This window comes from Amphibalanus amphitrite, unplaced genomic scaffold, assembly GCF_019059575.1.
Source record: "Amphibalanus amphitrite isolate SeventyFive unplaced genomic scaffold, NRLGWU_Aamphi_draft 000255F_arrow, whole genome shotgun sequence".
In the NCBI taxonomy this organism is placed as follows: domain Eukaryota; kingdom Metazoa; phylum Arthropoda; class Thecostraca; order Balanomorpha; family Balanidae; genus Amphibalanus; species Amphibalanus amphitrite.
The window spans coordinates 258,610-285,639 of record NW_024881750.1 but is presented as its reverse complement, the minus strand read 5'-3'; the positions used below and the strand labels follow the sequence as shown (position 1 = coordinate 285,639).

At 55.5% G+C, this 27,030-nt stretch overlaps 1 protein-coding gene across 2 annotated transcripts; it reads left to right on the top strand.

Moving 5' to 3' along the window:
- On the top strand, positions 1 to 27,030 carry LOC122386530 (formin-binding protein 1-like). Of its 2 annotated transcripts, none has more exons than XM_043375809.1 (13): positions 1 to 508; positions 2,234 to 2,349; positions 4,362 to 4,409; positions 13,851 to 13,998; positions 14,447 to 14,551; positions 15,132 to 15,284; positions 15,937 to 16,122; positions 17,550 to 17,786; positions 21,385 to 21,482; positions 22,707 to 22,841; positions 23,202 to 23,375; positions 23,718 to 23,914; positions 25,480 to 27,030. In XM_043375809.1, exons 1-13 carry the CDS (start codon positions 398 to 400, stop codon positions 25,632 to 25,634), a joined length of 1,863 nt encoding a protein of 620 aa, XP_043231744.1. In that variant the 5' UTR covers positions 1 to 397; the 3' UTR covers positions 25,635 to 27,030. The 2 variants fall into 2 exon arrangements, with proteins under 2 accessions (XP_043231744.1, XP_043231743.1); XM_043375808.1 differs by having other exon boundaries at positions 31 to 508; positions 21,346 to 21,482.

The window sequence follows — 27,030 nt, the reverse complement described above, 5'->3', positions numbered from 1 at the left end:
TCTAGAGAAGCTACCGCTTTGCCACTTGGCGTTTACGAATAATTTAGCCAGTTGCTGTCCCAAATTGGCGATAGATGGTGGAGACAGGTGGAGATTCACGTAGCTCTGACATTTGAAAGCAATTTATTAAAAAAATACAGTGCTTCCAAGATAGCGCGAGACTATAAGGGTGATAATTCGGCTACATTGCTGTGTGGCGTGAGTTTTGGCGTGCTTGTATCGTCCTGACACGGGCCGCACGGGCCTCTGGGTTTGTGTGGCTCTCGTTGCGGAGCAGCAGCGGGCGTCAACATTCAGCATTCTCAGGAATTGTGAAATTTGTGATTTAGTGCAGGTGGTGTGCGTGCCGTTTTGTGATTCAGTGTTACGATAAAGCTGTGGTGCCCATCATGATGTTATGACTGTCCTGGAACGTGACAGTCACTGCAAGGGACACCAAGAAATTCAGTCTAGAACAAGAAGGAACCATCACTCAAATCAGAATATGGCGTGGGGAACTGAATTATGGGTAAGTACATATTAATCACCTGTTTAACTCACCTGTTTGGGGTTTCTTTGGTCTGAGAGTAGTCAAATGGGTAAAGAAATTGAGAGAAGGGAAGGAACCCGCTTGAAAAGAGCTCACGCGATGGATGAGGGTGTGTCCAAACTGGAAAGTAATTCTACAAGTGCCAAACCAAATATGTTACCTATGAGATTGAGGCTCAATTATCAGATCAAGGTTGTGGGTGTGCCTCAGCCTTAGTTTTATTAAACATGTTAATTATGCTTACTGCACTTGATTTAAAATAAATTCATATTGGTAATTTACCAAATATTCATCAGGGTTTCATATAACAGATGCAGGTTTCTGCCAGATCATGTATGGGGAACTCTAAGCCTTGTTCATCATATGGTGGCATGGATTTTCAGCATAGTTGCCAGTTCACATAAGCGTGGTCTGTGGACTGGTTCGGCATACTTAGATACCCTAGCCATTACTGCTTGTTGAATCTGTCACTATTCTTTGCAATTTTGTCAGAGCCATTTGTAGTGTGCAATGTTGCTCTGTGAATATTGATATATTCCTTTGCAGTTTGCTGAACAATTTGTGGCTGGTGCTCCCTTTTAATTACACATTTCAACAATTCCCAAGTCATTTTGACTGTTTCTACACTGTTATTTAAACATGGCTAGATCACTTATCCTCACCTAGGTATAGTATATGTGACTAGATATTCCTCATTTTTATCTTTATGGTAATATAACCTATCTGAGTCATGAGTGGTAAATGCTCAGGAAGTAAAAACTTGGGAACAGAAGATGAAAACTTGTCATTTTTTTATAGAATGATTTATGATGCATGCTTTGTTTGAGTGAGCTAGACTTATGACTTATGAGTTATATTCTTATGAACAACTTGAATGCCTAGCAGCCCAGAATTCTTCCAGCAGTTTGTTGCTATCAGCAGAACAGTAACAAATAATAATTTAGTTTGGTGATTAATGCCCTGTTTTCATTTGAATGGGTTAGATTATGAATTCTTAACTCTAATTGGGCACATAAAATGTGGAACTCATCCACTCATTGTTCAACACTGTGGTTTGATATAGTTTCAATACTCTAGTCACGGGCCAATTGTCTCAATCTGTGGCACCTGTCGCTGAAATAGCGATACACTGCTAGCCACAGCGCGCTCCGCGCCTCGGAGCGACCTTCCCACGCCCCACAGCGCTAGCCCGGTCACGGCCACCGCGGTACGGATTGCGATAAGGGCCGCTGCGCACCGCGGCGCTGTCCGGTATGGCGTCGAGAGTCTGGTACCTACTGACAGAAACGCAGAGCTGTAGTCGGTAACCTGGTTAGGAACACTGGCTGGACCTCCATTACTCCGACATGTAGCTCATCGCTGCTGTGTAGTGTCTGCCTCTGCGTGCGTGTACAGGCTGTTCTGACTAGTGATGTCAATTACGGAAAATCGGAATACCGATACGAAACCAAATACCAACCAAAACCGTGGAGAAATACCGAAACCAAACCAACTTGGGAACATGAGGAAAATACCAACCTTTTACCGATTTCTTAGCCTCTTAAACAATTAGCGAGGGTGCATGATACCAACAAAATACCAAACACATTAGGATTGAAATACCAAATACCGAGTTGGCATCAGTTTGGTATCGGTATACCAAAAAGTTGGTATCCGATTGACATCTCTAGCTCTGACCGTGTCGTCTCTCTCCGTGTGCCGCAGGATCAGTTCGACAACATCGCGCTCCACACGCAGAAGGGACTCGACTTTTTGGACAAGTACGGCCGCCTGATCAGAGACAGGTCTGATGTGGAGAACCGGTATGCGGCCGACCTCAGGTGAGCTGACCCGACCCGACCTGACCTGACCTGACCTGACCTGACCTGACCGTCCATACCGGACCCTCACCTGACCCGACCTGACCTGACCAGGGCAGCAGCGACGGCCGAGATCTGTGGCTGGGCCGTGAGACTGCTCCAAACAACAGAGGGAAAGGTGCCTGACCTGTCGCTCTGGGGCTTTGGTGGGTCAAGAACGGCACCCTCCGGGCTCTGTGGACCTGGCATCATCAGTGGGAGGTGATCACGGGGGCTTAGCGCTACTGGTAGATGTCGTAGCAGCGACTGTCCAGTGTCCAGCTTCTGAAAAAAACTTATCGTTGCACACCCATCACCCCAGCATCTCCGTGGCATCCTTCTGTCTCTAGTGGTGGTCGTGGTAGCTCGGATTCTGTTCCGTCAGTCGGTTATACGAACTGTTAGCCCAGCACTTCTACCCATAAGATATCCGTGGTGGTTTGGACTTTGGTCTGTGAGACAAGTGACGCATTCATTATTCATCATGTTTCTGTCATGCCATGATATTGCAGAAAAGTGTCTGGGAGCCGTTGGAGGTATCCTGTAGTGCAGTAATCGCTCTCAATGGCGGGATGTAACACATCGAAATGTGTAATGTTTATTTTAAGTTCATTGAGCGTGTGTCAGCCGCTACGTAACCGATGTGGTGTTAAATTTATGCTCAGCCTTGAAAGGTTTCACTATTGTAAAGCTCTTGCCTTTTCACAGACTTTATTTATTAATTGTTATGACTACGTCATCTTAAGTCAACGATGGAATGGGTGGGGCCGTCATTTTGAAGTACTTACTTGAATATTCGTAAGAGGAAGGCTTAGTTTTGAAGAGAACGAGCGCTAGAGGCTCATACCATTGCATGTTTTCATCCGATTTGTGCAAACGACTACTATCTAGCCTAAGACTAAAATACACCGGTCAAATTCGGTCATATCTAAGCCAAGCTCATCACCGACTAGCAATTGGTCCAGCCTCCGCAATAATGACGCCAATGAGGAAATTCATGTCATTGGACCCATTTCGACAAACCATGCAACCTTCTCGTCTTCTTGTGCCGGAGAGGGTGGCGATGAGAAAGTTTCGTGCTCTAGAAATAAAGGTAAAAGAAATAGCTAATGTTTCCTTTATTGATATTTGTGAAAATAATGGCACCAGCCACCAATATGCGATTCTTAGAATAACTCGTGCAAATTTGCGTTTTTGGACAAAGCAACTTGACAATAGGTGCCTACCAATTGATATAATTAAGGTGACCTTGGTTTGACATATTCCTAGCTTGCTCAGCTCATGAAACGATTTCATTGAACTGTCAGGGAGACAACCTGCTTCAAAATTGTGTTCCTTCGTGCTGCTGTACATTCTTGTGGGAAAACAAACGACTTTTCCAACGAAGCCAGTCATCTCACTCGCTGGCTGGTATCGAATACACGCGGTCCTGAGTAGGTATTGTTGCGGACCTTGGTGGGGCAGTTACCTGTGCAGTGTGCAGGGCGGCCGCGTTAGTATTCCGTCTGCTGAGCGAATTCAGCGCCGCGGCGCCGCCGGGTCGTGCTCCGAGTCCTGTCCGACTCGGAGAGCCGGTGGAGGGTCACGGCACCCCCTCACCCCTCCCCGCTCCCCCGTCATGTGACTGAGTTACCTGCCGCCGCCGCCGCGGCCGTGCCCAGCCGCGTGGAAAGTGAAGGCTGGGAGCCGGTCTGTGCCGCCTCAGTGCTGCCCGCCCGCCGTAACACCCTGATTGGTAAACACTTTCACGCTCAGTGCCAAACCCGTTTACATTGCATTCTCATTGCATTGCATTCTCCCAAATAGATAAGGTATTGTGATTGTATGTGTTTAATGGTGTGTTTGTTATCAGTCAGAGCGCACAAGAGACCAATGCCCAGTTACAGGTGCGGTCATTTGATGTTTTATTGGGTCTTTATTAATAGATCTGACTCAGATGATGGATGCTCTTTATTTTTGAGCCTGTATTTGACAACTTTTTGACTCGCTTTCAGGAGCCTCGTGAAGAAGTACCAGCTGAAGAAGAAGGATGACGATATGCAGTGAGTACCTCTTTGTGGAATCCCCAGTCCAGTGTGTGTGGGGGGCTGGAGTAGTCTAGGTCAACGGGTCTGTCTGGAGCCGCAGATGCCGATGCTTGCACCATTCATTTCCCGTGAACGGCTGACTGTGCCACCGGCAGACGCCAGATAAGCGGGACGCAACTCGGCAGAAAACGGATGACGTGGCTCGCATCCCTCCCCTTCCCCTGATCAAACGGACATGTGGTGCTGGGTGACGAAAACAGTGAAGTACCGCAGCAACACCGAGATGAACCGCTTCACTGTAGGCCGTTATCGCAAACCAATATCTGGTGACTCATCCCAAACAATCTCTCAGTCCACTAGTAACTATGTTGGATGACTCATGCATGTTTACTGGTGACATTTTTTGTCTGGTCCCCGGGCGAGGCCACTCAGCTGGGACGTGGACCGAATGGAGCGTGCTGTGCCGCCCAGCAGGGAGCAATGGACGGTCAATTGTGCAGCCATTACCCTCGGACGGCCATCACTTTAGTGTGTGCACTCGTCATTCTTCCTGTTCCGACGTGCTGCGTTCGTGGCGCCGCGCGGCCGTCCTAGTCACGGCGTTGGAGAACGGTCGCCCGGTTATCGTGACGGCGTTGACACCTGGCTGCCAGGCGCCTCAGTTTTGGTGAGGCAGGCACCAACCTCCCAGCGGGCAGCGCGGAGAAACCGGCCCGAGCCCGGCTGGCGAAAGTCGGCGCGAATCTGTCGGGCGGGCCTGGTGCCGGCGGCCGCCCGGCAGTGAGGGACGGGAGGCCGCCGCCCGGAGCCGCGCCGCGCCGGTCGCAGGGATGCCGTGGTGTGTCACGGGCTGGTCCCGTCCGGGGCGGCCTCTGCCAGTGAGTCAGTCGGCCCGCGGCCGGCCCGCTCGTACTGGCCACCGACACAACGCACGACAGAGGCGCCTGTTCGTGGTGGCACTGTGCGAGCTTTTTCCGGCGGCGCCGAACACTCTGCCTCGAACTAGCTGGCTCGAATACAAACGGGCTGGGTCTGAGTGGAGCCTCGGGCGGCCAACGGCTGGTTCCGAGAACCACTCCCCGGCGCCGGGGGCACCCACGTCATTGACCGCACGCCGGGTCAGTGGGACGCTCGTGGTCGCGATTCACAGTCGCCCTCGCCTCCCTCCCTCTCTTGCCACGCCCTCTCGGCTGACGCGAGCGTCGCTCGGCCGCTGGCGTCGGGGGGAGGGAGGTGCAGCGGCCGCGCGTGCCGCCACAGTGGAACGACCTTCCAGCGGCCTCCGGACAGCGCTGGGCTTGGTCTCCGGCCGCTGGGCTCCAACGTCACGCTATACACCGCGCTGACAGTAACCTAACGCGCGTCTGTCCTGTGCTTACTATAACCTAGTTAATGTGCGGAAGTTATTGCTGTTATGATAAGGATTTACATATCTTTCCGTTGTCCGTAGTGCTTGGCTACCGTGGCGACTTGGCTGTTTCGGAGCGTCCTTGGCGCTGTCGTTGGGGGGGGGGGACTGGGGGAAGAGGGGAGGGCTTTCCGGCGTCCGACCGTCGCGAGTCACAGCTGCCCTGCCCACGTGTGCTGTCATCCACCGGCTCTTGGAAGCTATCGGAGAGAGAAACATGAAATTCCTGGTATGCACATGTCACAACTGCTAGGGGATCCTGGGGCAGGGTACAAATCCAGGAGGGTCAGAGTCCTGGTTTGAAACTAAACTCCTCAGGGCTCATGGCACAGCTCACTACTCCCAGGAACTGCTTTTCTGAGTCACTGCATGAGTCGTGCTTTGGTGAAGACATATTCTCTGATTTGTGTTTTATCTGTCGTCACTTTCGAAATGCCGCTAAGGGTCACAATGAATGTGTCTCAGTTGCCTTTGAGTGACCGACATGCCACGGCTGAGGATGGGGTCGTCGGTCTCCGCCGTGACGTTAACACTGCCATTCTGTCTCTGAACGACACTGCACTCAACTGTCATTCACGTATCGCGAATATTACGGGGAATCTTTTGGAATCATTACTGTCTTGGTCAAATTAAGATTTTTCATTGGTCAAACGATAATGACGTAATAAAACCATATTACCAAAACGTGAGCTGTGAATTTCGGTTGTCTTTTTTTGGGAGGCTCTCTCATAACAAAAGCACAGCATGGCACCACACGTGGCAGCTGGCAGGATGCCAAAAGTGGCCAAAAGTAGGTAATCTGAAGAAGTTGATGCCATTTTTGAACTTGTAATTTTATTAGGAAAGTATTAGAGGTTGGTTGCTATTCTTACTAAATCGAAATTGTGTTGCACATACTAATAGCTCATATGAACATTCTGGATTCAGGATTGGGATTTCATACCTGGCAGAAGTGGATTGCTGGATTATTTTTAACAAAACTGACCTATTTGGCTTCCAGGTTTGATTTCCTAACATCTGTCCATAGGCGGCAGAACAGGGAGGGGGGTGTGGCACCAGTGTACAGTGCCCCCCATAGAGTTTGGCATTTTAGCATTAGCCCTACTGGCGTTGCAGAAAGAATGGGACCAAAATGAAAATCTGCAGTGCCCTGCTGCCACTGCATCTGTCTGTACTGTTTGTTCTTTGAATTAAAGTGGCTGTAGCTTGTTGATAAGATTGTCATCAGTGCTGTCATGAAAAAGTTACAATTGGTCACAAAAAGTAGCAATATGCATGTTCTTGGTTTATTTTAAATGTAGTACAAATGTTGTTTATTTAAATTCAAATTTAATGATGATGTTGTGTCCCCGCTTCTGTCCACCTCGTCACACGCCCGGGAGACCCCAGAGTGCGGGTTTATTGCGAAGAAGCCAAGGGAAAGCACAACATAACCGATTGTTTACATTTTCAATACCACGTTTTCCGGAAGAGAATCAAACTGTAGTGATGGGGGTCCTCTTCACTCGCCATCACTGACCGCGTAAACTACAACTACTACACCTTAGTCTCTTATCAGGGCTGGACGTTAAATCTGCGGAGACCCAAAGAACTCGATCCGACATTACAGATATAGGATCGCTTCTTCAACAAGAAACTAAATATACGTAATACAGTCACAGAAATCCAGCACTAAACAGAGTAATAAATAAATACAACTTCGGCGCGCCTGAGACATATTCGGCGCACTAACAAACTCCAACACCACCCCTCCCTTTGAGGGAACACACTCTACTCGGGGCAGCCCCCTCGACCTACCTACTGGTACCGGTCCGGCGTGAACCGGTCAGGAGCCCGGCGCCGGCGACTGCCACGGCGCGGAGAAACAGGAGAGGTCTGAGGATCCGCCCGAGGCACGGATAGCTCCACGGCGGCGTGTGACACAGGGCGGACTCTGGGCGGACTGACAGCGCCCTCAGCGCTCCCAGATGGGACCGAGGAATCCGGAATAAGGCTGGCCGGTAGCTCCTCTACTACCGGCTCCTCTGTGGCACGCCCCGGCACGAGACGCCTGGCGTGCACTCTGTCCCCCGTGCTTACCCTGTAGCTCACAGGGCCGGTCCTCTCCCGGATCTGGACCGCCGGCTGGCCTTCGACCCGACCGCTGACTGGCTTACGAACCCGTACCCAGTCTCCTGCCTCCCACCTGGGGGCGGCGGTCGCGGTGCGATCGTACCTCCTCTTGTACGCCGACTGATAGCGGCGGTGCCGCCGGCGTACCGCGCGTTTCCGGCTGTTTCCGGTGGGCGCGTCCCGCTTCAGCACGTCCAGGGTCGTGCGCGCCTCCCGCCCCCTCATCAAGCGGAACGGCGTCTCCCCGGTGGCGGGGTGCGGAGTGGCGCGGTACTCACCCAGGAACCGACGCAGGTAGGGTGAGCGCGGCTCCCGCGCCAGCCGAGCCGACTGAATGGCCCCTTTTATCGTGCGGTTCAACCGCTCGACCAGCCCGCACGTCTGCGGCGAGTACGGCGAGCTGAACGTCTGCCGCACACCACATTTCGTCAGAAATGCTCGGAGCTCTGCCGATCTGAACGCTGGGCCGTTGTCAGAAATGAGCTCGAGCGGGAGCCCCTCGCGAGCGAATAGCGTCTCCAAGAACTGGATGATCGTGCTCGCCGTCGCGTCAGAGCAGAGCGCGACCTCTGGCCACCGGCTGTAGAGGTCGCAGAGCACGATGCCGTACCTCTCGGTCGGCGGACCGTGCATCGGCCCGATGATGTCCACCATCAGCCTCTCCCACGGGCCCTCTGGCAGGGGAATGGGCTGCAGAGGTGGCTTCTCCCTGCGAACATGCTCGTCATGCTGGGAGCACACCTGACAGCCCCTCAGCTGCTCTCGCACCTCTCGGTCCAGCCGAGGCCACCAAAACTGCGCGCGCAGGCGCTGTTTGGTGCGGACCACCCCTTGGTGGCCCTCATGGGCGTTCCTGAGGACGCGCTCACGGAGCGTCTCCGGCACGACGAGACGCTCGCCGCGGAATAGCAGCTGGCCGTGCTGGGACAGCTCCTCCCGCACCTGGTAGAAACCAGCCACCGCCGGGTCCATCTCCTTCCGGCGGGGCCACTGCCCAGCCACGAACCCGCGGACGGCTCGCAGGGTCTCGTCCGCGTCCGAGGCAGCACGGAACTCTGCCTCTGTGACGGCCGCCGCCGCCACTCCGAGCGAGGCGATCTGAATGGTATCGTCGTCCGGCCACCAGGTGTCCGTTACTGGGAGGCGGGACAGGCCGTCCGCCACCCCGTTGTGCTCGGACCGCACATACTCCACATCAAAGGCGAACTCCAGCAAGCGGGCCTCCCACCGCGCGACTCGCCGGCCGACGCGGTTGGAGCCCTTCGGCCCGAAGATTGTGCAGAGCGCCTGGTGATCGGTGCGCAGGGTGAACCGGCGCCCCCACAGGTAGTGCCGAAACTTCTCTGTCGCCCACACGCAGGCCAGAGCTTCCTTCTCTACCACAGAGTAGTTCCGCTCGGCTGCTGTGAAGGTCTTGGAGGCGTAGGTGATGACCCTCGGCATCCCCGAGGCGTCAACCTGCGTGATGCAGGCACCGCAGCCGACGTCACTAGCGTCGGTGGAGAGCACTGTGGGGAGAGAAACGTCAAACATCCCCAGCGCGGGTGCCTGCCTGATCGCGTCCTTGACGCGGCGGACCGCGCTCGACAGCGCGGCCGTCCACTCAAAGGCGTCTGCCCTGAGCGCAGCGCGCAGAGGTTCGACCTCATCAGAGAACCTCGGAAGGAACCGGGCATGATAGCCCACGGCTCCGAGGAAGGCGCGGAGGCTCTTCTCGTCCCGGGGCTCGGGCGCGTCCAGCAGAGGCCGGAGCCGCTCCGGGTCGATACGGACACCGTCACCGGAGATCTGGTACCCGAGAAACCCGATCTCTCTCTGGTTGGTGACGCTCTTGCTCCAGTTCACACGAACCCTGTGGGCATCAAAACACTGGAGCACAGCCTTCAGCCGAGCGTCGTGCCCGGCCTGAGAGCGAGCGTGGACCAGGATGTCATCCAAGTACACCTCGACTCCTGGGATCCCCTCCAGCATGGAGGCCATCACCTTCTGGAAACAAGGTCCAGCGCTGGCGAGCCCGAAGTTCACCCGGGTAAAGCGGAACAACCCCAGGTGACTGACGAACGTTGTCAGGTCACGGCTGTCCGGGTGGAGCTCCAGCTGGTGATAAGCGTCCTTCAGGTCTAGCCTGGAGAACACCTGAGAGCCACTCAGACGGTCAAGTACATCCTCGATCCTGGGGAGAGGGTACCCATCAGTGATGACCGCCTTGTTTACCCGTCTCATATCAACACATAGGCGGATGGACCCATCTCGCTTCCTTCCGACCACCAGGGGTGAGACCCAGGGGGACGCACTCACCTTCTCGATCACCCCCTGGCTCTCGAGCTCCTTCAGTCTGGCACTCACCTCATCAACCACTGCCAGGGGCAGCCGGCGAAGAGGCTGCCGCACAGGTGCCACCTCAGGACTGACGGTGACACGGTGTTGGTAGCCAAGGATGGCAGGCTGGATCCCGGACGGTGAGGCAGGTGGGTCGGCAGGCTCAGCAGGGTGGCTGGGAGGCTCAGCAGGTTCCGGAGTAGCGTGGGAGGAAGAGGCTGTGGAAACAGCACACACACGGTTACCCACGATACTCACATCGAACGCCTCCATCATGTCCAGGCCCATCAATGCACGGCCATGAGGCACGACATACACAGTGACACTGGCAGTTTTCCCCTTACATGATACACATACACTTTTAACCCCTAAAACATCCAATACACTCCCCCCATAGGCACACAGGCGCTGATCAGTTGCTGTCAGGTCCCCTCCCACCATACTCCTGGGAAGGATCGACACAGGCGACCCTGAGTCGACGGTGAAGGTCACCTCCTGTCCCTCCACCTGAGCATCAACTGTCAAAGGTGAGGCACTGACAGCGAGCACTTGTACACTGGACACTACACGAGTGGCACCACAGTGCAGGGCAAAGTGGTGTAGCTTCCCACACTTGGAACAGGTCCTGTTGTAGGCGGGGCACGACTGGTCACCTCTGCGGTGTCCCACACGCCCACACCCCCAACACCGGCTGGAACCCGCAGCCTGGTGTGGCTGCTGCTGCTGGCGCTGCTGCTGGGGTGAAGGCTGCTGGCGTCCTGGTGGAGGCTGCTGGCGTTGCTGCAGGGCAGGGGCCCCGCCTGAGCGGCGGCTCCCGGCCCCACCACGCTGAGGCCGCTGCTGCAGCAGGGCCTGCACCGGGACCGGTGCAGCAGGAGCCTCCATCACCCGTGCCTCCCGCTCTGCAGACTCGAGGGTGTCTGCAATCGTCAGAGTCTTTTCCAGGGACAGCTCAGACCCCTCCATTAGCAGTCTCTGTCGTAACTTAGGTGAGATCGTCTTTTCAATCACCTGGTCCCTTATGAACTCATCACTGTGGGCCCCGTACTCACAGGTACTGGCCAGCTGGCGCAGTACGGAGACCCACTGGACCGTTGTCTCTCCCTGGTGCTGGGCTCGGCTACGGAAACGGTAGCGCTCGACGCACACGTTCTGCCTGGGGGCAAAGTGCCCCTCCAGACGACGACGGGTGAAAGCGAAGTCGTCCTCCCCCTCTTCCTTAACACAGGGCGGCAGGGACTCGTAGACCCGCTGGCCCTCCGCTCCAAGGCACGTCAGAAGCACTGCCTGGCGGCGTGCCGGGGCGAACGCATCCCCTCCAACGGCACACAAAAAATGTTCGAACATACGGATCCAGCGAGGCCACGGAACCGTCGGCTCAGCGCCGGCGATCGGCAGAAACGGTGCCGGGGCGGCCGTGAAATCCATCGCGCCACACGACTATGACGCGGAAAAACTCACGGTTCGAATACTCGTCGCCACTTGTTGTGTCCCCGCTTCTGTCCACCTCGTCACACGCCCGGGAGACCCCAGAGTGCGGGTTTATTGCGAAGAAGCCAAGGGAAAGCACAACATAACCGATTGTTTACATTTTCAATACCACGTTTTCCGGAAGAGAATCAAACTGTAGTGATGGGGGTCCTCTTCACTCGCCATCACTGACCGCGTAAACTACAACTACTACACCTTAGTCTCTTATCAGGGCTGGACGTTAAATCTGCGGAGACCCAAAGAACTCGATCCGACATTACAGATATAGGATCGCTTCTTCAACAAGAAACTAAATATACGTAATACAGTCACAGAAATCCAGCACTAAACAGAGTAATAAATAAATACAACTTCGGCGCGCCTGAGACATATTCGGCGCACTAACAAACTCCAACACTAATGATCACAAGTGGTCTTAACCAATAACCATGTCCACAAGTGATAATTCTCAATTGTATTGCACTGTAAGGTGTACAATTATGTAGGATAAGGGTTTCATTGGCTACATGTTGTCGTGAGATCCATACAGATCATAGGTCCTCCACAAATTTTAGCCCGCTGGATCCACAGAGATCATAGATCTGACCCCTAAATTTTGTCGAGAGATCCATTCAGATCATAGATCCAACCCCTGAATTTTGTCGAGAGATCCACTCGGATCATAGATCCAACCCCTCTATTTTGTCGAGAGATCCACTGAGATCATAGATCCAGCTCTCGGATCCAAGCACATGTCTGCTCCTTACAACTTTGTAAACGACACTATCTTCTCTTGCTACGTTTGACTTTGCCGATGGTAAAATTATCGTGGTACTACTCTCATTTGTGAATGAGATGAAAGGATGTTCCCGCTTTTACGACATCGTTCATTGACCTAAACCTGGACAAAGAGATCGCCAAATTTTGCAACTTCCCTCTCAATCGTTTGCAATTCTGCTTCAATTTGTAGAAGTGCCTCAGTTTGGACCCCGAAAGTGGTGGAGTTTCGGGACACTGGCGCAGGGCGGCTGACTGGTGGTGATGTCGATGGTTAGGTACATTAGGAGCGCCATCTTACCTAGGAGGAAGGGAACGCCGACCGTCCCCTCTGTTTGCCTATTTGCCGCGGTCACCCGCTGGTTCGATGGATCAGAGGGGGAGAGGCGGGATAACCGTCCCGGTGAGCTGGTCCTGCCATCCCCCGCTGAAAACCCGTACCGTGCCCCTATGACTGAGCTCTGGATGTCTGAGACGGCAGGGGCCGCGTGTCGTTACCGAGCTGTCCCCGTCTCCGGTGACAGCTCGGGCCTCACGCCGCCGCGCCGGTCGCGGTGTGGCCCAGCCCGGCCCGCCGCCGCGCGCTGCGCCAGCTGCGGCGGCCTGCGTCACGCGCCCGCCGCTGGGAGGGGAGGGGACGTCTCAGGGCGCGTGTACCCGCCGCGCCCGACAGGCACGTGGCGCCCGTGCCAGTCGACGCAGCACGTGGTGCCGATCTGACGGACCTGCCACCGCACGTGAACCCGCTCCTGTCCGGCCTCTCCCCTCTGCTCCGGTAACCGTCTGTGCGGCGCACCGGTGTAATGGGATTTGGGGAAGGGGACGGTGACTCAGCGGCCGCCGACGGTCGGGGACCGGGTGTCCGGCCGCGCTGCTCGCGCCGACCCCGCCCCGGCTCCACTATCACGGTCAGCCTGATGGACCGGTCGATACCTGGGCCCAGCCAGACGCGCCCTGGGCCCGTCCGTCGGCGCCGCCCGTCGACCGGACGCCGACGACGCAGATGGGACTGAGATGGTGCGCCGGGCTTATCAGAGATGCGGTCATCTACCCGGATCATTGGGATGCCCTAAGGGCTCAATAAACAAACAAACAAGGTCATCCATATTCCATCCTACTCTCCTTGCGGGGTGATCGTATGATGCGATGATATGTAGAAAACTTTTATCTACGTGCGTGAGAATGGTTTGTGTTGTTTGTGTGCATTGGTTACCTGTCATTGTGTCGTACACGTGACACTTCTTTGGGCATTTCTGGCGACTTGCTGCTGCGTTCCGCGCGGCGTCTCGTGCCTCCGTGTCCACCCAACACTATCACTATTCACTATCGCTACCTGTACCACCCCCGCTGACCCTCCACCTCCTCCGCAGGTTCACGTCCCACTCGGCGTACCGCGCCATGCTGGCCGAGGTCGGCGACCTGGCCGGTCAGCACGAGGTGGTGGCCGAACAGCTGGCGGCCAGCGTCGTGTCCGACGTCACCGCCACGGCCAGGACGCTCAAGGACGAACGCAAACGGGTGAGCGGGTGGCGCGTGCGGCGGCCGGTGCGGACGGCGGGGCCGCTGCCGGAGCCGGCCGGCGCGGCCGCTGCCAAATGCAGCCGCTGAAGCGCGCCCCACAAGTGTCGAACGCGGTGAGGGTGGCCAAAATAGCCGTCCGACCCGACCCTGTTCGCTCGGATCGCCGCTCGTATGATCACAGGGCCGCGGTGATGGCGCGCCTATTTCGGGACCAGCGCGTCCGTTTGGGGCGTGCGGGGGTGGGGGTTGGTTTACACGGTTTGTTTACTGTGTTTTGTTTTGGTTTGATCGGTTTTACCCTAAACTCGTATGTGAAGTTGTGCGAGTTTGAAATATTTTCATAGTCTGTGTCTGGTGAAGTGTGCATCCCCTCCCCCCATCCACCCCCTCTCTCTGTTTCCGTTCCGGAACTCACCCCCCCCCTCTGCCCCCCCCCCCCGCACAGCTGCTGCACGAAGCGACGCGGCTGCAGAACCAACTCAACAACCAACGTCAGCAGCTGGAGAAGGCCAAAAAGAACTACGAAAAGTCGGCGCGCGAGGCAGAAAAGGTAAATGTTTGCGCGGAACGGTCTATTTCTGTGCACTGCTAGGGGATCGGCGGACTCGCCAAACGGAGGGACGGACGGAAGGGGAAGGTCCCCGAGGTAGACTAACTCTGAACTCATCGCGTTGGGGTCGACCAATTTCCTATGAGGGTCGAGACTGGGTGGCAGACACTGGCTACCTGGCACGTGCGGGTCATCCACCGTTTCCTAACTCGGAGCCGAATCAGGCGACGGACGACCGCACTGCGGTCAAGTATGGTGATTGGCCTGATTTGAAACTCAAACCGGCCGCGGCTCCGGCACCGCCGGTCGGCCGTTGGTGGGGGCGGCTTTCCTCGCCAACGGGCGGCTGGCGACTATCGCTATCGCTACTGGCGCGGCTGAATGTCGAGTGGTGGGCTGCGCTGACTACCGGCTGGACGCCACTGACCACGACCAGTGACCAGTGACCAGTGACCAGTGCCTGACTACTTAGCGCCACTGAGCTATTGGCCAGTGACCAGGTGCCTGACTGACTACTGAGCGCCTCAGATTGTCTAGTACCGGACGCCACTAACCGATTATCTGCTGTGTCTATCCACAGGCACTGGAGAACTACCACAAAGCCGACGCCGACCTAAACCTCAGTCGAGCCGAGGTGGAAAAACAAAAGATGAACTCGAGCCTGCGAGACCAGCAATGTGAGGACAACAAGAACGAGTACGCCAATCAGCTGCAGAAAACCAACGACCTCCAGGTGCGCACCGGCTCCGGACGCTAGGGGGGGGGGGGGGGGCACACGTCACATGGCTCCCACGCGCCGCACCGGTCAGTCCGGTTCAGGGTTAATTATTGACGCTGCCGTTGACTCGTTTTAGACACGGAGACTGGCCGGTTTTTACTCCGGCGGCCGGTGGGAGGGGGAGGGGGAGTGGCGTATGTGGTTCACGCGGACTGATTGGACAGCGGTCGAGTGTCTTTTGAGAGCGAAATCGTGAGAAACTCGCAGAACGACGGCTCGAGGCAGGCGGTAGCGCCCTCGGCAAGATGGAAATCCGCTTCAGTGATTATTAGGAAGACGGGAGTGAGATTCTTTGGGTTCGACTCATGGGAAATTGATTTCGCGGGGAATGGCTAAGTAGGTATCAGTTTTGTATATCGTGCTTCATAAAAGCCATGATATCGTAATAGTTAAACCTAATAATTTTATTTTTTATCCACTCACTTGGCCTTTATTTTGTAAACAGTCCTTCTCATGGCTACCGTATATTGTCTACCTTGATTTAGATCGTCGGACGAGCCGATCGTATATCGTTTCTGTCACGACCCATCGCGCAGTCCACGCCTTCTTCCCCCTCTTGATGTCGGTCACCACCTGACTCTCCTCCCCCCCCCCCCGCCCCTCCCAGCACGAGCACTACGCGCGCCTGTTGCCGGCCATCTACGACGAGCTGCAGGCCCTGGACGAGCGGCGCGCGCGCTGCCAGCAGGACCACCTGCGCCGGGCGGTGGACATCGAGCGCCACGTGTTCCCCATCATCCACACCTGCCTGGACGGCATGGTGCGCGCAGCGGATACCATCGACGCCGAAAAGGTAACGTAGCACGGGCGACCGTAGACATCCCTGTATTGATGCTGAAATTTCAGTCCCGCTGCCGCTATTCTTCCCCCGGAAAATAGTGGTTGTTATCTGGATAACTACTGATGCTTACGCAAACTTGATTTAGATTGATTCAGATAATTCAAATAATGTGATAGTGTCCTATTCCTCCCGCTGGGCTGCTAGTAGGTATCCCCGCTTGCCTCATTAATTGTATCCATGTGCGGCGCTTCCGGCGCCTATCCCTGTGTTCCTGTGTGTGTGTTTATGTAGACGATTCTGCCCGAGCGTGGCAGTCCACTGCTCGACCATAGTCCGTCATCCACGTTCAGTTCCGGTGCCGGCGTCTGTTTCGGCGTAATGATCCATTATTTATGATGCTACCCCACTAATTTTGACATATCCAAGTCTGACAGTTGTTCAATTAATTTGGGTAATCGTGTGTGAAATCCGATTGATGCTAATTATGCGTTTGAATAGGTCATCTGTTTCGACACTTGTTGAACGATATGGGTAACATTGGCAGCGTTTCTGCCGGTTATTATGATGCGGTTGTTCGTCTGGCGCGTGCCTGTGCTTTCTCGGCTGGGTGTGAGCGGTGTTAGGTGGGGTTATATATTGGGGGAGGGGGAGGGAAGCCCTTGTCCAGTACCACACCGAGGGGGTGCCCCCCCCCCCCCTCCTGTCCAGCGAGGAACAGCGCGTGGTGGGGACGGGATACGGGGGTGGGTGGCGCTCCCCGCCGCCGGCCGCCATTATCAGCCCCCTGTGGGCCGGGAGAGAGGGATAGGGGAGAGGGAGAGAGCGATAGCCGCCGCCGCTGGGCTGATCGCCAGCTGCGTCAGTTGGCAGGAGCGGGGGCGGAGGGGAGGGGTGCACTGCACCCCCAGTGGGTCTGGCAGCCTGACCGCTCGGCCGGTGCTGAACGACCACACTTTTCCTGCAGATATGATCCTATTATTTTCCGCTGTTGCCATAACGTTGAGTAGAGAAATGACCATTCCACCCCAGAAGCGCTCTAATAACTTGTATCTGCGCTACACTCTGGGCATCTTTACAAGGCGTACTGTCACCAGTGGAATTGCTGAGGCTGGTCTTAATGAAATGTTTGGCGGAAAAAAAATGGCGAAAACTGTGTCTGGGCGGTACCAAAACGGTTGATGTGTGATCACCGTACAGCTCTGAATCCCCAACAAACGCTCCCTTGTGTGAAAGGTGTTAATGTTACGCTTCCTGTTCTCTGCGCGTGATGTTCCTGTTGTAGAGCCGACGAGCCAGGTGCTCAGAAGAGCGCGGCCGCCGGTCACCCCCCCCCCCCCCCCCCCAGTCATCATCAGTTAGTGGTGAGACCCTCGGCGGTCGGCTGCTGAGCCTGACCCCGTCCATCCCACAGCCAATGACTCTTTCCCCACCTCCCTCAGGACTCGCAGTTGGTGATCGAGCGCTACAAGTCGGGCTTCGAGCCGCCGGACAGCATCCCCTTCGAGGACCTGTCTTCGGCGAGGAACGGCGAGGCTCCACCGGCCGGCTCGGCGACCATGGTGCACTCCTCACCAGCCATCGCTGACTCACCACGTGGGCTCACCATCAAGGGCACACTCTCAGCAGCCAAGTTCAAGAAGCGAGGCGGCATCTTCGGTATCTTCAGTGGCAGCAAGGTAGGCAGTCGGCTGACAACTTCAGCTCAGTATTGAGCTGGTATAAAAATCGCCGGTAACCTTAAATCGCTGGAAAAGATTATCATATAATTGGCTATTTAGTACAGTAGCAGCTGGTGATGGGATTAGATCGGCGCTAACTTAACGTTTGGTAAAGACCGTTTCTGAAAGGCGTCTAACCGCCTTCAGTCCTCATTAACGCTCCGTAATTATCGGTGGTTGGAAGTTCGGACGGGCCGTAGCATACCAACGGGTCGTATCAGTGCGTACGGGTGGGGCCGTCGGTCGTCCGTACCGTCTGTACGGACGGCCGCTCTCTAGTTGGGGGTGTTCCTCCGGCGCCTGCTGCAGCCTTCCCTAGTCAGCATGGCCTGCCGGTCTGATCTCTGATCGGACGCCGCTCTCTCTCGGCCGTGTGGTGTATATAGCGCCGCCACTGACTGAGTTCTCCGCTCCTCTTTCCGCTCTCTGCCTCCCGACTATGTGTCTGTCTGTCTTCCTGCGCTGTCTGCGCGCCTGTCGCGCGGCCCGCCGCTGCGTTGTGTCGACCTCGCCCGGCCACCGACGTAAGTAATGCTCCGTTGACCTGACCTGACCTGGTCCTATGGGGTCGGTCAACTGCATGCTCGCTGGTGTGAAGGTCTGAGCCCACAAGCTGGGACGGTGCATGTGTGTGGCTCGGGAAATGGACAGTCCTAGCCTGCGGATGAACAACGCTTGAGATCCCGCTCCAACGGTCCTTTTTGTTTTTTTGGTGGAAAGTTTGATGGAGCGGAAAATGGTGCCGTGCCCAAGGCCGGCATAGAACAGTACCGGCCGTACCCTGCCGCTTGCTGTGCCTTGTGCCAATGTGTGTGCTGCTCCAGTTCGCTAACCGCCGCGTCGGCTTGCCGCTTGTCCTGTCCCGTGAGTTTGACGATTCACTGTGCTCGGTATCAACGGGAGACGCCCGTGGAGTTGTTACGTACCGGCTTGCTTGACTTTCCCTCATAAGCACTTTACTTTCAATGGCGCTCAAGCCTCAAGTATCGGGCACCGCGTGGTGGGACAGTTCTTGATGCAAGGTCGGTGAGACAGATCCTGACACCTGACACGTGGGACCACTCTGGTCACTGGCTCGGTGGGACAGCCCCGATCGATGCCTGGGTGGGACAGCTGACACTGGCTCGGTGAGACAGTCCCGGATAAACGGTGGGACGATGGGACATCTCTTGTCACTCGGTCGATGGGGCAGCTCCAAGTCCAGACGATTGTTGGGCGTGCGCGCCGCAGTGCGCCTGTGCAGTGCTTGGTGTAGAATTGTCTGTAACGTGTGGGGGTTGACGACCTAATCGACCACGTCCGGGCTCGGCGTGCCAGTTCGAGGACACGGTGCGTGTGTGTGCGTGTGCATGTAGTTTCGAAAGCTCAGGCACGGAGCGGTGTATGTTTGATCAGGACTCGGATATGGATCCAGTCGCCCGGCCTTGAGGCATCCAGCCAGTGCCCGGCCCATGGCCAGGGGACTGGCATAATGTCGTCATAGGTACTCGAGCTTCGGGTCGCAAGGAGCAGACTCTGGAGGAACGAACGGACAGTCATTCCGCTGCGGTTGTGGCATCTAAAATCATCTGCTATGGCTGAGTGGGCCGCGTGTGGCCAACGTATCCGCCCCGCCGGCTCTGAGAAGCTTCTCCATATATTCACAAGTCAGTAAACGCTCAATTACACTGAACAGACCGAATAGCTGAACAGACGGCTAGGTTACGCGAGCTCATTGCAATAGGGAGTTCTAACGACGTACGAGTGGTCTTGTCCCAGTGCAGCGGTCCGCCGTCATCGGAGGGCCTTAGATGTCCGGCTGGTCTAGCGTCCCGCCAAGTGATGCAAACCGTGGTGATGATGCCCTGTGTGGTACACAGGTGGCTTGAGAGGGGTGCCAACCGCCGACGGTCCTCTAGACGGCATTTCTGCAGCTGTATCTCAGTTTCTGGTTATCAGTCTCACTATCTTTTTTAACGTTCTTACGGCCATTTGTTTACTCATCAATAGCACAAACAGTGTACATAAGCTATTCCACAGACTTTATGAAACGAACGAACTCACGGCCGGTCAATAGGTGGGCCATTTTATAGGCGGTTCCTTCAAATAACGACAATCGGCGCCGCTCGGACGGTTATTGACTCGGACCATTGTATCCCACTTGGGAGCGAGGCGGTGGCCTTGGCGGTCAGCCGTGTCCCCGGCACGTCCGGTCGGTACTGACCGCGCCGAGAGGCGGCCGTCGTCCCGCTGTGTGTCCGGGCTGACCACTTTGGCCTCAGTGATTGGTCACTGGTCAGTGTTCAGTGACCAGTGTCCGCTGTTTTCTGAGCAGTGACCAGACCATTGACTGTCCGGACTGACCATTATTTGCTGGTTTATGTTCGAGCTGACCACTGGTTAGTGTTCGCTGGTATGGTCTAGGCTGACCTTTCTGGTCAGTGATTGGTAAATTTCCAGTATGCGCCGGTCGGTTATGTCGCCTGCCTCTGTGCCCGGCGGTGGACCTGTTGGGACGGGTCCGGCCGGCCCGCCGACTCTTTCCGTCTGTATCGGTGTTTTGTATGGGCGTGGAATGGTCTGTCCGGCGGTGTCACTGTCTCCGCTGCCGCCGCCGCCGCCGGAAGTCTCATATTACACTCTAATTACGGCTCGATACAGGGACGCTCTGGCACGCCGGCGACGTCCACCACCAATGCTGTGTGGCGCTATGGTACCCCATCCCCCCTCTTCCCACACACATACTCCCCGGCCAGTGTTGTGTTGTCGCCAATCCTTTCCATAGCTGTTACCGCTTCTGCTTGTAAGCGCACCATGTCAACCGCTGATATGCCAACGGCACCATTCAACGAGCACCCGCTACCCCGCAACTGGCACCATCCGTTAGCACCCGCACATCGATACTGACACTCTTACCGTGCACCCTCTACCTCGAGCCTGCACTCTCCGCCGGCACCAACACCGCGACACTGGCACCCCCACGTCCTTAACTCATCTCCAGCAGCCCCTGCTCACCGCACTCACACCGTTCTCACCGTCACAGTTATGGGGCATTTCCAACAGGGACTGCACTTCAAGCACCGCAGTGCCATGCCCCACTCGCAGCTGCATGTGTGCCATGATTTGTATTGAACCGCCGCGTTTGTAGGCTATTGCCTTCTTTGGTTTCGTTTTGTGTTTATTTGTCAAAATGTTTGAGAACCCAATTGCATAGCATAGCACGGATCCTCAGAAAGCATGTAATGCAACTGAATGATGACTTTTTGTCGTAGATTCTCCTCTTCTTTGATGCATATTTCTTGAAGTTCAAGTCACAAAAATATTATTCGATATGCAAATGGTGTTTTACTTCGCTGTTTGCCATTATCATTTGCTTCTTTAGGGATGAGCAAGGTCGACTTTCAATGTTTAAAATGGAAAATTAGCGCCCGTTGCTGCCACGCCGGTACAATAGTAAAACTGTACATTGTACAACGCAACGCTACGCTTATCGCCACCGTTGACCTGACCTGTACCCCTGGCCTGGCGTGATCGACAGAACTCCTCGCCAAACGCGTCGTTTGAGTCGTTCATGAAGGAGGACCTGGACAGCCTGCCACCCAACCAGCGACGAAAACGGATCCGACAGAAGCTCGACGATCTCACCTCCAAGATCAACCAAGAGACGGCTACACGGTGAGACTCATGTTCCTCACTGTAGCTGACGTCTTCCTAGGAAACGTTCCCTTTGATTAGAGCCCTGGCCGCCTGCAGCTGTATCCAACTCGGGAGATAGCACTAGCAGCCCTGGTGTGAGACCCTTGTCCCCGTCCATCCCAGCAGTCGTCCCCGACCTAGGGAACGGCCGCTCCAATAAGACCCTTGTCCCTCCCTGCAACCTGTCCCCGACTTGGGAGACACCCACTTCGGCGAGAACCCTGCCCCTCCCTGCAGCAGCTGTCCCGACCCAGAAGACCACTGCCCGGTGAGACCCCCGTGGCTGTCCCTGCAGCTATCCTCGACCCAGGCCGATTGGGCCGATTGCTACAGGGTCGGATCCGTGTGCTGCAGGGCCTGTGCGGACCGACTTTGACCGTGCGGCCGGCGTAATATTTTGCCCCTTGTCTCTTTCGCTGACCGGGCGCGCTGTCAACAAGCTATCCTGCCGATTACAGCTTATCGGCAGGATAGTTGTTGTTAAACGCCCTAAAGCCCCAATTAACAACAACTATCCTGCCGATAAGCTGTGAACTGTCAAGGCTGTCTGCTGTTAGCTGCGTAGACACCGGACAGCACAAGGGGGTGGGGGAGGGCTGGTTCCGAGCGGTCTGGATGTCTGGTATCTGCCACACGGCGCAGGATATCCGACCGCCGCGGTCCAGCCCCCGCTGGGTTCTCACCTCCGGCGCCCACTGACCACCTGAACTGCTGCACTGACTGAGACGGGAGACGGGGCAGTGTCCTGTGATGATCACTGTTCGCGCGTGGGTCTTGACGTCCCTCTCACCTAACCTAATCCAACCTAACCTCAACAAACATAACCTGTCCATTTTGTTGAGCGGAGATGCTCCCACCGGTACCGAACGGTGCAACATCGGCTCAGCGGACCGGAAGCTACATAGGCTATTTGCCAAGCGTAGTCATGCTAAAAATGTTGATGTGATCTAACCTCCCTGGAGATTCGTGAAAGTTCGAATGTCCGCACCACTCACGAATCAAGGTCGCATGTGTTTTTCTCACAGGTTTGCGCCTGAACACTTTCAGTGACCGCTAGGCTTGAGAAAACTATCCCCGTTTGTAGTCCTTTGGACGGATAGTTGCTGGCTCAATTTGTGATCACTGCTGTGCTGTGTTCCGCTCGCTGTTGTATCGTGTGTTTTGTGTTCCTAATGTGTGTAACCTAATGTCTGTGTGCTCCAGGGACGGTCTGATGAAGATGAAGGGCGTGTACGAGAGTAACCCGGCGCTGGGCGACCCGATGACCATAGAGTCTCAGCTGCGGGAAAACACCCAGCGGCTGGAGAAGCTGCGACTCGAGCTGCACAAGTACCAGCGGTACGTGATACGCAGTGCATGGCACACTGTGGCACAGGACATGCCGTCATAGGGCACAGGACATACGACAAATTTCGGCTCAAGACATACCGGAAACGGTTCATGATATTCATGGAACGCTGCATACAATGCCTGCCATTGGTATATGACACACGACATACCGCGTACCGCACGCGACATGCCGTATAACATACCTAAGCGGTGCCTGACACAAACGTGCACACTCGTGCACATTGCACAGTGCGCACATGCGGACACAATTACTGATTTATCGCGATCAATCTTCCCTACGTGTACCACCTCAGCTTGTAGCCACCCACACCCCGCCCTCTGACGGCCCCTCTCGACTGTCACCGGAAGGCTACAAGACACCAACGGGCAGCGCTGCAGTCTGAGTGAACCGGAGGGCAACCTCAGTCGGTCCACCAGCGACTCCTCGGTGAACCAGCTGGGCGGCGCTCCGGCTCCGGCCGCGCCGGCCGCTGCCGCCGCCGCCGCCGGCGCGGGCCACTCGGCTACTCTACCCAGCCATATGTGAGGATGGAGGTGGTTTTGTGTTCGGGTGGACTACTGATTGGAGTGCGGGCGCGGAAGGAGCTGTGGTGTTTGATTTTCTTGTTTGATTTCCGTGCCGATACTGTACCAGCGTTAATTGATGACAGTGTCAAATGACAATTGATGACAGTAATAATTGATGGCAGTGCCCTGTCTAATAGAACCCCACTGTGTTGGTGTAGATGTTGATTGTTTAGTTTGTATCCTTTGTGTTCTTTGTGTGACACCTCTCCCCTCTCTGGCAAGCAACTTGTCCAACAGCCCCGAGACTGGTCTGGGCATCACCCCCACCTCGATTGACCCTCCCTTCCCGACCGACAGCTCGTCCAACAGCCCGGAGTCGGGTCTGGGCAGCACCTCGCACGCCTCTCTGCCGGGCTCAGACTCTGACGTCGACGACAGCCGAGCCGCCAACGGGGCGCCGCCCGTCACCGACGGTGGCGACGACTCGGAACTGGCCTTCGTCGACGACCCGCTGCCGGTCATAGCGTCGGCGTCGGCCCTCTATCCCTTCGACGGTGAGTGTCGCCCCCGGGCTGTGTGTCTGGGACAGGGGCAGGTCACCAAGCAAGGCAAGGTACAGACTCGATGCTGCCAGGTTTTAGTTGAGACTGATGGCGTGACTGAATCGCTTGTATGTTTGTCTGCATTCTGAGCTCTACCTCTCTGTTTCTTGATCTCAAAGAAGGGGCACTGGGATAATGTGATGTTGGATGCAGAGATTTGTCTGAAGAAATCGGAAGACGTACACATTGACACATTCCGTTCCGGAGTCTCCGTTCTTACCAGCTATCCGTCGTCCTCTGAAGTTTACTGAATTGCTGATGTCCTAGAGCCCGTCTGCCGTTTCCTCGGGTCTCTGCAAGATGCAACTTGTAGCGCCTTTGATTCTGTAGCCGCACAGATCCGTGAATCTAAGGATTCTGCGAGGGTTGTTCGTATCGTTGTTGCTTGTTTTACATTTAGAGCTCCTACACTTTCCTACACTACACTTAGTGCATGCACCACACATAGAGTTCCGACATGCGTGCAGACACAGATCCACCCAAACAGACACACTCAGAGACAGATACAATGCCAGGCAGATTATTAGAGTAAGCGTGCGTCGCCGGCCGTCGGCAGGCCCCGAGGACGGACTGAGTGTGGGTGGTTACGTGGCCCGCCGGCCGCTGCCGCCCATTGCCGACGCCTTCGCTCTCTTCGCCTTCAAAGGTCCGGCCGGCCTGCCGGGAGGCGCACCACCACCCGCCGTGTAACATGTGTGCTTACGTTTTCACGGTCCATCCCGTTTGTGAATAATTATGACATAAGCTAAGTAGTGGTAGTGTACACGGGTGGAATATTTTCACTGTTTTCCGAGTTGGCTTTCGGTTTCAGCTGATGTTTTTACCGAACCTTAGCCAGATTTGATTGGAGTTGATTGTAATAATGCTGTAATCCCTTGCACAATGCACAGTCACCCTATGTATCTTGAAGATATCATTAGTGTTCCCATTTTACCTCCAGTGCCCAACACAAGACTGGGCATATTGCTTGGTTTTTGTGTGGTCCTGATAGCGGTTTTGATCATTCCCCTCAGCAAGTGGCGTAGGGATGGTTGCTTTTTATATGCAATTGAGTGATGTCCGCTTCCGTTTGTGACTACTCGGACGCGCTTACATCACAATTACTTGTACTATGCGTGTGCTTTGAACTACAACTACATGTCACATAAAAAATCGTAAATAAATTGATAGGTAGCTGATTATGCATGCCACGTATGTTACAGCAGCTATGATAACAACCACGCATTGGCATTTTTAATCGGCTCTCAAAATGCCTTTGAATGCCTTTTTGGGGGAATCGAATGTCTTCATGTCTCAGGAAGGACTTTGTGTAGCAAGCTCACATCCTATCACATTCATTGGTCCGTCTTTCATTAGTCCGTTCCTTTTAACTTTTTTAAGTGGTATGGTGTCTCGATCAGCGTATCTCCTTCGTAATGTCTCAGGCGCCTGTAAGTCATGTCGCTCTCAGCCTTGACTTCCCTCCCTGTCTATAAGTCACGTGTACTCTCTCTGACCTCCCTCTCTGCCTCCCCCAGCTTCCTCGGAGGGCTCGATCCCGATGCAGGAGGGCGAGCGGCTGCTGGTGATCGAGCTGGACCAGGGCGACGGCTGGACGCGCGTCCGGCGCCACGATAGCCTCGAGGAGGGCTTCGTGCCCACCGCCTACCTACAGGTTCACTCGGAGCGCTGAGACCGGGGCCGTGCTGCGCTAAAACCGACCGCCGCCGGCCGCTGCGGCTGCATTTCAGCGGTGAGGCGACTCCTGTGCCCGCCCATCGCGAAGCAATCTTTCATTTAGTCATCGACATATGTGTGAGTGTGAGTGTGACCGTCCCCGGCCGGTGGAATGCCAGTGAGTGAGTCGTACAGAGCGGTCAGTGGTCAGTTTTAGTTTCATCGTGAGCTCGCATTTCGCTCGTTTATTTTGTCACGTTCAGATGGCGGGCTGTGCGCCGAGGGTGTCTGGCTCTCGGCGTCTGTCCGTCGCTTATGCGTTCCTCCCATGGAGAGAAGTCCAGTGCCGCGGTCGGCTGGTGGACAGGCGGCACGTCCGCTGTATGGAGCCGCTCCCGTGCCGGCAGTGTCTGTGCATTTTCCGCTGGTGCGGCCCGCCCCGTGCCGGGGTGTTCTTTGGTTGTGCCGAGCTGATACCGATCTATGCTGCTCTCAGTTGGGTATAGGTCAGAGCTGGGTGTACCGGTACCGCTATGTACTGGTACAGTCAGCTGACTTATTAGGGAGCTAATCTGAGATCAGGACCTGACGGTTGTAATCCCTATAACTATTCTGAGATCCGATACTGTATCGCCTACTTCGTATTGTTGCTCGTGTGGAGCACGGTTTCCCTAACACTAGGGAGAACGCTTCAGTAATGTGCATATTTTGACAAATGAACTAGTTTGCTGCCGGGAGGCGCCGGTGGTGGCGCAGCCAACAACGAACCACGTGAACGCACACGTGCCCACGCCGCCAGCCTGTCTCTGCCTGCCGCTAAGCGAAGCAAATCTCAGCTATTTTCTGCGTCAATATTGTACTGTGTGGCCGTATGTAACTGTGTACCGTGTATGTTTGCGCGTGCTTCCGCGGCGTGTGGTGCCGCGGCCAGCGCCGGCGCGCCGGCTCTGGTACAGTGCAATCAAGTGTCGAACGTGCGGCGGCGCGCACTGGCGGCAGGTCCGACGGGTTCGTTTTCCTGGCGACACTGAGGACCACCGGGCGGCAACGGCAGTGACTGAAAGCTCGGATATAAAGGCCCGCCTTACATTATCAGTTCCGTTATAGTTTTCATAGAACTGACGGATTCAGTTTCATTTTCTCATTGATTTGTCTACTTGTCTGGTCCGACTGATGTCGAAGTGTTGTGCGGTGTCCTCCGAAGCTCGGCACCGTCCTATGGTTCGGGCTCTGTCGGCGCTGCTCGCTGCCCGCCGCGCCGGTCCGATCCAGTGTATGTACATATACTCGTCGCCGCCGCCGCCCCGGCCGTTCTCCTATGCACACATTGTCTCGGCGACCTGTCCCGAGGCACCGCGGCGCTGTAAGTAGACTATTTATCGCAGTGACTCGGAATACAGAGCGACCTATGA